General features: G+C 40.8%; 1 protein-coding gene across 1 annotated transcript in view; it reads left to right on the forward strand.

Moving 5' to 3' along the window:
- The window catches only part of SBSPON (somatomedin B and thrombospondin type 1 domain containing), a 28,416-nt gene extending 23,504 nt beyond the window's left edge, over window positions 1-4,912 (forward strand). Inside the window, exon 5 of the mRNA XM_027127915.1 lies at window positions 3,199-4,912. Within this exon, the coding sequence (XP_026983716.1) occupies window positions 3,199-3,316 (118 nt within the window). The 3' untranslated portion in view covers window positions 3,317-4,912. The remainder of the gene's footprint in view (window positions 1-3,198) is intronic.
- Window positions 4,913-10,749: the final 5,837 nt, after the last annotated feature.

Genomic DNA, 10,749 nt, shown 5'->3' on the forward strand with positions numbered 1-10,749 from the left:
GAGGTTGGGGATGGGAGGTGGGACTGAAAGTTGCAACCCTCTAACCACCTGGTTAGTTCTCCTGGCAACCAACTCTCAACTTCAGGTGCTTCCAAAAATCACCTCATTCACATAAACAAGACATTTGCGTCACTCTCAACATTTAGGAAATTCCAACGGCTTTGGGAGCTGTCAGCCAGGAATGGTGAACAAAGGCCAAATATACGTGAAAAATATATTTTGGTCATTTGAATGACCAAATATATATTCCTTGTAAATCATCGTATCACAGAAGTCTACAGAAATCTATAGATTTTCCAAAAGAATTGACCCTTGAAAACATTTTACCACCCTAAAAATCCATGCCAGTCCTGTACTTATCTACCAGTTAAATCCGATAACACTATTCATAACCAAAAGAAGTGTAGAATTTGTGATGGGCATGGGTTATGGTTTTAAATATGTCAGACAGAACTGGGAAAAATACAGATTTGAAAGAAAAATACGGACCTTCCCAGTTAATCATTATTCCCATAGTATATTTTAATATTTAATAACTTGAATTTATGTTTATTAGTCTCCTGTGCCCAACAGCCTCTGTACTGAGTACACATACGAACAGTAAAGTGGGTAAGGAATTCACATGAAATAGAAACTTAATATTTAGACTTAATATTTTCCTGACTACCTCATCCATATTTTAACTTTAAATGAATATTATAATTTAATTTGTACCTGTAAAGCACCTTCAACCCAGGCTGAAATTCCAGTGACTTTAAAAATAATAATTTCAATACTATGGCTTTTTTCTTTTCACTGCTCCCATTTTTCATTATGGAATCAAAGAGCTGGAAAGGATTTCAAGGGATCGTTTGGTTCAGACCCCTCTAATTTATTTTTATTTATTTATTGTGCGGTACGCGGGCCTCTCACTGTTGTGGCCTCTCCCGTTGTGGAGCACAGGCTCCGGACGCGCAGGCCCAGCGGCCATGGCTCACGGGCCCAGCCGCTCTGCGGCATGTGGGATCCTCCTGGACCGGGGCACGAACCCGTGTCCCCTGCATTGGCAGGCGGACTCTCAACCACTGCTCCACCAGGGAAGCCCTATTTTTTTTTTTAAGAGGGTATTAAATCGTTTATTGATTACACATGATAATGCATGATACACTAGCTTCATTCCCATCTCTAACTTTATCTGGTACCATAATTCAACTTAGATATATTGCATAGGATGTACCAACAATCATATTAATAACCAAAAACTCCATGACTTTGCTTGGGTGACCCTCTTCACGGTGAACTCCAGGTCACAACACAATAACTGTCAGTTCAACTACATCAAGGTTTCAGAAGACAATAGCTTCTCCACCAAAGCAGGTTGTAAATAAATGTTAACGGAACCTGGCATCACCCTGAAGGAGTTCTAACTTCGCACTGTTGGGGCAGTTTACCAAAATGGCTTCAGAGGAGATTCAGTTTACACAGCACATTTAAAAAAAGACACATTTATTCAAGCGTCATGATAAGACTATTACATTCAGCAATCAACAGCATGGGTGCAAAAAAGAAAAAAAAATACTACATTAAAACTCTTTGTTGGGATGTTTTACACTTTCCACAGAACAGAAACTAAAATAACCTGTTATACAATTAGTCATAAATATGGTCCTCAAGTTTTTTTGCCCATACACATGAGTATTGTCAAAACGTGTCTTCTTTGTAGCAGCGAGGCCCTGCCACCACTGTGCTCGGCTGAGTTCACACATCTGTTGTAGCCTGGAGCTTCCCTGTCACTTCTCTGGCTCTCCTCTCCTGCAAAGCTCTGTTTCCTGGCAGTCATCAAAACCTCCTCCCACGGCCATAGCTGCTGCTGGAACCGCCATAGCCACCTTGGTTTCATGGTTCGGCAAAGTATTGGCCTCCACCACCATAGGGGAGAACTTGTGCCTCCAAAGTTTCCTCCTTTCATGGGTCCAAAATTTGAAGACTGATGGTTGTAACTGCCAAAATCGTAGCTTCCACCACCTCCAAAATGGCTTCCACCGTTACCAAACCCATTATAGCCATTTCCACTGCCACCATATCCCCCATCACCGCGGCTGCCACCAAAGGCACCTGGGCCACTGACGTTTCCTCCACGACCAAAGCTGTCATCGCCACCAAAACCCCCTCCAAGACCACCACCAAAGTTTCCAGAACCACTTCGACCTCTTTGGCTGGATGAGGCGCTAGCCATCTCTCGCTTAGATAGGGCTTTCCTTAGTTCACAGTTGTGGCCATTCACAGTGTGGTATTTCTGAATGACAATCTTGTCTACGGAGTCACGGTCATCAAAGGTTACGAAAGCAAAGCCTCTCTTTTTGCCACCGCCTCTGTCAGTTGTGATTTCAATGACTTCGATTTTCCCATACTGTTCAAAATAATCTCTTAGGTGACGTTCTTCAGTGTCTTCCTTAACGCCACCAACAAAAATCTTTTTCACAGTGAAGTGGGCACCAGGTCTTTGAGAATCTTCTCTTGAGACGGCCCTCTTTGGTTCCACCACTCTGCCAGCCACCTCGTGTGGCCTTGCATTCATGGCCGCCTCCACCTGCTCCACAGTGGCGTACGTGACAACCCCGAAGCCTCTGGAACGCCTGGTGTTTGGATCCCTCACTACCACACAGTCTGTGAGCGCTCCCCGCTGCTCACAATGGCACAGTGTCTGTCTGAGGACAGACACTCATAGGTTATTTGAAAGCGCAAGCCTCCGAGGAAGAGCTTCCGCAGCTGTTCGGGCTCTTTGGGTGACTCTGATATAGACATGACAGCAGCGGAGGGGGCAGGCGTCGACGATGCTTACTCAGCGGCGCCCACAGGCAGAAAGGCCAGACCCCTCTAATTTAAATGTACACAAAACAGAAAGCCATTTTCCCTTACGTAGCGCTTCACATACTCAGAGCAAGTGAGAGACACGAATGCAGTAACCTCAAACTACAATCTCAACAGGGGGTGTTCTCAAATAGGGATTAATTGGTAACTTGTTGTGACAGAGCCTGAAGAAGGGAAACTCAGTTTTGTGACCATTTTTTTTTTAATTTCAATTTGTAATACACTTCAAAACTCAAGGTGTGATCATTTTCTAAAAAAATCCCAAAAAACCTCAATTTATAATTCTGTAAATTAGAATTTTCTTTGGTATGCTTTAGCATAACTCACATTTTCAAAATATCATTTCAGAAATCAGACCCTCCACTGGCAAGCAATTGGCAATCCTCGATGTCAAGGAACTTGGAAAAAAGTCCGGCGAGTAGAACAATGTTCCTGTCCAGCTGTTCACAGTTTTATTTTTATATAGATCGTGATATAAGTATTTCAAAATGTGCTTGTAAACATGCTAAATACTAGCAAGTCATGTTCAGCGCTTCATAATTCTTTAAAAACCCTTTGGCCAAAGTTCCTGAATATATGTCGTTGCCACACTCTGAAGTAGAGAAGGGAAATTTGGGGGCCAGTTCTCAAGAAACACAGTGCCTTTATTTTCATTTTTACTAAGTTGAGGACCCACCCTAAAGTCTCCTGTGGTTTCCTGTCCTCGATCTGTCACCTGGAGTCTCCTCATTCAATAGGTGGCCCATTGGACACAGTGTTCATCTGTTTGCACTAAACTTACTACATTTTAATGGTCCATTTATTGCTAAGTTGTCGTTTAAGGGTATCCACGATTTGAATCTTGCATTCTTTCTTTCTATTCTGTAATCTCTTAAAAACTTCTTTCTTTAAAAAATGTCTACAGATATATGTACACTCACACATACATTTCCCATGTATTATTCCATAAATTCCGAAATAATAAGTTCAAGCAAATTGTCACAAATAATTTTCCACAGGACAAGTTGTCTGAGATTTAGTAAGCATTTTGTTATGCGAAACCAACAGTTCTGCTAACACTACTTTCTTTTTCGTTTTTTTTTTTTTTTTTTTTTTTTGGCCGCGCTGCTCGGCATGCGGGATCTTGGTTCCCCGACCAGGGATAGAACCCGTGTCCCCTGCAGTGGAAGCACAGAGTCCTAACCACTGGACCACCAGGGAATTCCCTAAAATACCTTTTTTTTGAAATAGAAGAAATTTTCTTCGGTTAATTGAAAAGCATCAATCAAACGTTCGTTCTAGGTCAGCACAAGTTCCTTTAAATGTTATAATTTCCATGAAGTGAAATTTTGGCACCAATGAGTGAAACAATTGCTTTAATTATGGACATTCTACCATCATTAATATCCAAAATTATCTCCAAGGCTTAGAGCCTGAAGTTGACTAAAATAATTTTGGAGTCCAACTTCAAGTTTAATTGAAGTAAACTTACTACTTTTTATTTTTTCCCCTACAGCACGTATTTTCTTTTGTTTGGAGTAGAAGGCAGAGGTATAGATTATGGAAGGCAAAGATTTATTACGAATGCTATGATCCCCGCCCCCCCATGCCCCTCCCCGCCATACACACACAGAGAAGTATTAGTCTCCTTATTTTATGATTGGAAAATCAATGGACCAGCGTCAAAGTGCCTCGTTGCAGGATCTGGGCTGCAGTCAGAGCCATATCTCAGCTTCTCAGCTAGAACTCAGCTTCGATGGAAACCCTGTTGTTGCCAAAGACTGTGCTGTAAAAGCGAAGCCCTTTTCATTTCTGAAACAAATTTTAAATTCAGGATATTTTCTTCGGAGAATTGAATCTCGAGATTTAAACTACAGGCAAACTTCAGAGGTATTTGGGTTCGGTTCCAGACCACCAAAATAAAACAAGTAACAAGAAAGTTTTGGTTTCCCAGTGCATATGAAAGTTATGTTTACACTATACCGAAGTCTGTTAAGTGCGCAATAGCATTATTTCTTAAAAAACCAGGTATATACCTTAATTGAAAAATACTTTATTGCCAAAAAAAAGCTAACCATCATCTGAGCCTGTGAGAAGCACAATTAAACAATGTATGCCTGTATATGAAATTCCTTTGGTTTCATTTGTATAAAATATTATTTACTAACAAATGATTTACTAAAATACGTATTTCTTGGTACTTATCATGTAATGACAAAAGCAAGTTTAACAGGGATGGAAAAGCCCCCAATATTTAATGCTGAGAGTAGCAATATTTCTGACTATATGTTCATTTAACTGTCAGAATTGTCTTTGTGGTAAATTAAATTCTTCAGAGATTAATAATTAAAATTTGAGTCTCATCAGCGTTGGGAACTTCAACTATAAGTTCATTATTAACATTTTAAGACCATTTGTAAGATCTGTAAAGCAAAACATTTGAAGGCATACTTGGGTAATTTTCAATGTTACTTAAAAGTTTATACCAGTAAATAAACTTTCTGTTCACATTTTTAAAAGCTCTTTCTTTATTTGACTAGAAAATACCTAAATCTTCTGGACTGGTCAGAGAATAAACAAAAATTTCACCAAAACCAAAACAAAACACTTCAGAATTGAGAGGCATAGTTACGATGATTAACAGCAATAAAGCTATGATGTATTTATGGTTCCAACATGTGTTATAATAGTTAGCATATTTGAGTTGTATAAAATCAATTTTTCAAATTACATATTTAGCTTTCAGTACTTGGCCATTAATTACTTTCATATTAAAGCATATTTTTATTTCTATTCTTGAGAAGAATTTCATGGGCTAGAAGACATAGTATTAAATAACGGCCTTGAAAAGCTTGTTATTAGTTCTAGCAAAGGAAACAGTACAGAACTGAAACATGTAGTCCAAGTGATTAATGAAGAACCAAAAGTTCTATTTTCAGAGATAAAGATCAAAGAATTTAAGACTGCTTTGATATTTCTTTTTAACAAGTATCTTAGAGTTGGGATCCTTTCCACGGACACTCTACAATGATTTACGGGCCCTAGCATTACTTAATAGGTTGCTTTTCAAAAGTGCACGAGAAAAGTAATTTGAACAAAAATAAATATAACCACTCAGGAAAGAAGGGGAAAGGAATTAGAGATGTTGATCACTTAGAAGAGAAAAGTGGAAAAAGAAAAAAAGTAGAGAAGGGAAAAGAAAAGAGTAGAAAAAGGAACAAGGTGAACTATAATCTCACTATTCTTTTTTTAGGGCCTTTCTTGCAATGTTTTTATTCAAGAATGTTGCCATTATGCATAAAAAGTCATAGTAATAATTTAAGTTGTTTAGTTCTGCTCTGGCATGAGAATCTTAATTACCCATCTTTTCTAGGTATGCACCAAAATGATGTAAACCAAAACTGGTTCTGCCCTCTAAGAATATTCTAGTGAAGTTTCATACAAATAACTGTAAGTTGATTTAGACAACCTGAGCATTCTGAAGTATAAGCAACCAGGTAATGAGTATATTGAAAGAGAAGTGAAACTTCTAGGTTAAGGTGACAGATGGATATACATGTTTACCTTCTTCCTCAAATCTCATGGAGATTACAGAATTCACGGAAGAGAATAAGTCTATAACATAGATGAGAAGGCAAGAGTGGGAATCAGCCCAGAGATTTTGAAGATTTTTTTTGAAGATTGAAAGCACATGGGATTCTACTGATGGATAAACCAGAATGAAGGGACCATACTCTTTATTTATTTTTTTATAAATTCATTTATATTTTTGGCTGCGTTGGGTCTTCGTTGCTGCGCGTTTTCTCTAGTTGTGGCGAGCGGGGGCTACTCTTTGTTGCAGTGCGCAGGCTTCTCATTGCGGTGGCTTCTCTTGTCGCAGAGCATGGGCTCTAGGCACATGGGCTTCAGTAGTTGTGGCACGCCGGCTCAGTAGTTGTGGAGCGCAGGCTCAGTAGTTGTGGCGCAAGGGCTTAGTTGCTCCGTGGCATGTGGGATCTTCCCGGACGAGGGCTTGAACCCATGTCCCCTGCATTGGCAGGCGGATTCTTAACCACTATGCCACCAGGGAAGCCCAACAATACCCTTTAAAACATGTAGAAAAGAAGGTGGAATCAGAGGTAAGAGCCATTCTTCTTGGGGTGGGGAGGTCCCACTCAGCACAAACAAGATGAATTTTTTAAATCCCCACCCCTAGAGACAAACTTGTGAACTTTAAAATCAAGGATAAAGAATAGACTAAAACCTTCCAGAGAGAGAGAAAAACAGATTACCTACAAAGGAACAAGAATCCCCATGAGAGACTGCAGTCTTCTCATCAGCATCAGTGGATACTTGAAGTCTAATAGAGCAGGGGTCCCCAACCCCGGGTATCGGTCCGCACCCTGTTAGGAACAGTGCCGCACAGCAGGAGGCAAGCGAGGCCTCAGCTGCCACTCCCCGTCGCTCCCCATAGCTCGCATTACTGCCTGAACCATCCCCCACCACACCCAACCCCGTCCGTAGAAAAATTGTCTTCCACGAAATCAGTCCCTGGTCCCAAAATGTTGGGGACCACTGTCATAAAGTAAAGCCTCCAAGTTCTGGGTGAGAATAATTTCGAAACTAGCATTTCTATGTAAGTCAAGCTACTAATAAAGTGTGAAGGCAAGATTCAGCCTTTCAGGGGTATAGAGTTCAGAAGCCTCATGAGATGGTCCTAAATAGGGTATTTTTTTTTTTCAATTAAACATGGCAGGTTGAACATATATTTACTTCCTTTACCTTCAAATAAAATTACAGTTAAAGGATTTTTTTAAAAGACAAAAAATATAATGATAAGGAGATTGAGAGAAAAAGGCTGAAAAGAGATGGTCACAAAATTTCAGGACCGGTAAAGCAGAAGATAGGAGAAAGCCAAATGTCTATAGGAGGGAATTTCAGCGGCCAAGGTCATTTACAGCACCCTGGAAAGGCTCAGGAACTTAAGGATCCAGATGCTTCCGTCAATGGAATGGTTGACAGTTGGTATAAGAAACAGTTAGAGCCTTAGATGGCTCTGCAGCCAGGCAACAACTCTCTGCAGGGGGCTCCAGGCTGGAAACACCAGCAACAACTGAGAATGGAGACTATCTATTCTGAATGGGGACCACCCCCTCCCCAGATCCCTCGTCCATGTGCTCTGAGAAAACTACTCTCACGCATTCAGAACAGTTTGCTAGATTCCTCTCTGAGGAAATAGATCATCCAAGAAAATGGCTGCAGGTACCAGCAGCTGCGATAGCCAAGTCCCTGTCCAATCACTACCTTGACCTGTGAGTGCCCATCAGTGCTCACAGAGCTTCCAACCAGCTTCTTCATACTCACTCATAAATAGAAATGCACAGCCCAGTTCAACCAAACATTTGAGGAAAACCATTGACAAAGCAAGAGGGAAACCAAAATTAAACAGAAACGAGCAACATAACAAAACTCAGGCCATAAACACTGCCAGGGTCAGAAGAGATACAATGATATCAATCATGAAATAAGAACACAATGTCCTAAAAAAGAACACTCAGAGAATTAAAAGCTCTTGTAAATTAAAAAGTTTGATAGTAGATATATGGTATGAAAACTTGGAAGGTAAAGTTTTGTGACATTTTCCCCAGAAAGTAAACAAAAAAATTAAAGATACAGAAATTTGGAGACAAAAGATAGGAAATTAGAGGATCAGGCAAAGAGATCCAACATCTGACATCCAACATCTGGGAGTTCCAGAAAGAAAGTGCAAAAAAAACCAGAAGGGAGAAAATAAGCAAAGAAATAACACAATAATATTTTTTAGAACTTAGCACAGGGATTTCAGAAGTCACTGAGTGCCTGGCTCATTAGTTGAAAAAGAAAAGAAGACTCACAACAAAGCATGTTACCATGAAATTCTAGATCACTGAATACATGGACGAATCTACAAGCTTCCAGAGAGGAAAAAAAAAAAAAAGTAGGTGACATGAAAAGTCTCCGTAATCAGAACGGTATCAGACTACCTAAAGCAACATCTTGACACTGATGATGACAAGAGCAATGCCTTTGAAATCCTGAGACAAAATGTTTTCCAAATGAAAATTCTATATCCAATAAAATTATTAATCAAATATGAGGCTAGAAAAAGGATATTTTCAGACATGCATGATAGAAACATTTTTCACTCTATGCATATTTTCTCAGGAGGTACAGGATGAGATGCTCTAGATAAACGAGAGTTAAAACCAAGAGAGAGGATCCAGGAAGTGGGGAATTCAAACCAGGAGAGAGATGACTGGGATGCCCAGAGCCAAGATAAGGGAGATGTAAGCTTGACAGCTGCGTAGCAAGCCTGGAGGGCAAGGAGTAGGAGGGCTGTCACCAAAACAAAACAACCAAAGAAAAAAAATAATAACAGTGAAATTGGGAATTCCCTGGCGGTCCAGTGGTGAGGACGCAGCGTTCTCACTGCCGTGGCCCAGGGTTCGATCCCTGGTCGGGGAACTAAGATTCCTCAAGCTGCACAGCGTGGCCAGAAAAAAGAATGTCAATAGAATGACATATTTCAATGTATTCAGAGGTCTTCAAATTGGTCAGAGAATTTGGAGATAAATAAATGATGAGTACACACAGCTCAGGTGTAAAAAACAGTTACAGAGATATAAGACAAACCCTGAATATTGGTTTAACCAAAAACCGATGCAAATACGCTCGAAGAACCGGGGAGAAGCATCTGTATGGGTGTAAGTTGTGTACTTATTGAGGGTGGAGGGGGAACGTGCAAGAGACCTAAAATGTCATCCTATATAGTGGGGGATCACTAATATAATACCTCACACTGAAAAATAACAAACAGCAGCATAAGCATATCTTAAGTAAGTATAAAAATCAGTACTCGAGAAAAGAGATGAGAATCGCCTTTAGGGAGCAGTGTAATATTATCATTCCTAATTTTACACTTCATGTAAATTGGAAAAGCCTTGCAGCCATTCACTGGAAACAACTCAGGGACTGAATATAAAAACTGACAATGGGCAGACCTTATAGGACAACTCCGAGCCACAACCTCTGCAGCAATGAGTTTAGAACACCGAACTAAATCCCCGCAGTTATCTACCCAGAATGGGTAGGACTTGGTCGATGATTGCCAACATCCCTATTTTTGGTCCCTACTTCCAACTCAGGACCAACCAGAGAAAGCCAAATATGTTCTCCCAAACAATCACATAAGATGCCCGCTGCTGGGCTTCCCTGGTGGTGCAGTGGTTAAGAATCCGTCTGCCAATGCAGGGGACACAGGTTCGAGCCCTGGTCCGGGAAGATCCCACATGCCACGGAGCAACTAAGCCGGTGCACCAGTGCTACTGAGCCTGCGCTCTAGAGCCCACGAGCCACAACTACCGAAGCCAGCACACCTGGAGCCCGTGCTCTGCAACGAGAGAAGCCACCGCAATGAGAAGCCAGCGCACTGCAACTGCGCTGAAAGTGCAGTTGAAACTGCGCAAAAAAGAGTAGCCCCCGCTCGCCGCAACTAGGGAAAGCCCGCGCGCAGCAGCGAAGACCCAATGCAGCCAAAAATTAAATGAATAAATTTATTAAAAAAAAAAAAAGGATGCCTGCTGCTAGTTGGCCAGCCTCAGCTTCCTCATGCCAACAATGCCCAACCAGAGAGCACCTGAAGCCTTAGTTTTTCACTAGAAAGCTTTCCCACTATGAACGTCTGCCTGCACCTCTGCCAAACACAAGTGATGGTGGCTGACTCCCTTGCTATAGCAAGCGCTGAATAAACAGCCTGTTTGTTTTTCTCTTTTGAGTGGTCTTCGTTCATTTCCACAACAACAGCACAATGAATGGCTGTGATAGAATTATATATTACTGTATAGAAACGCAAATGAACAAGTACAGCTACGTACACGAACATGTTGAAAGAAAAAATGGCAA

The sequence above is a fragment of the Aethalodelphis obliquidens genome, unplaced genomic scaffold, assembly GCF_003676395.1.
Source record: "Aethalodelphis obliquidens isolate GAN/ISIS:26980383/991018 unplaced genomic scaffold, ASM367639v1 scaffold33, whole genome shotgun sequence".
NCBI classification, from domain to species: Eukaryota; Metazoa; Chordata; class Mammalia; order Artiodactyla; family Delphinidae; genus Aethalodelphis; species Aethalodelphis obliquidens.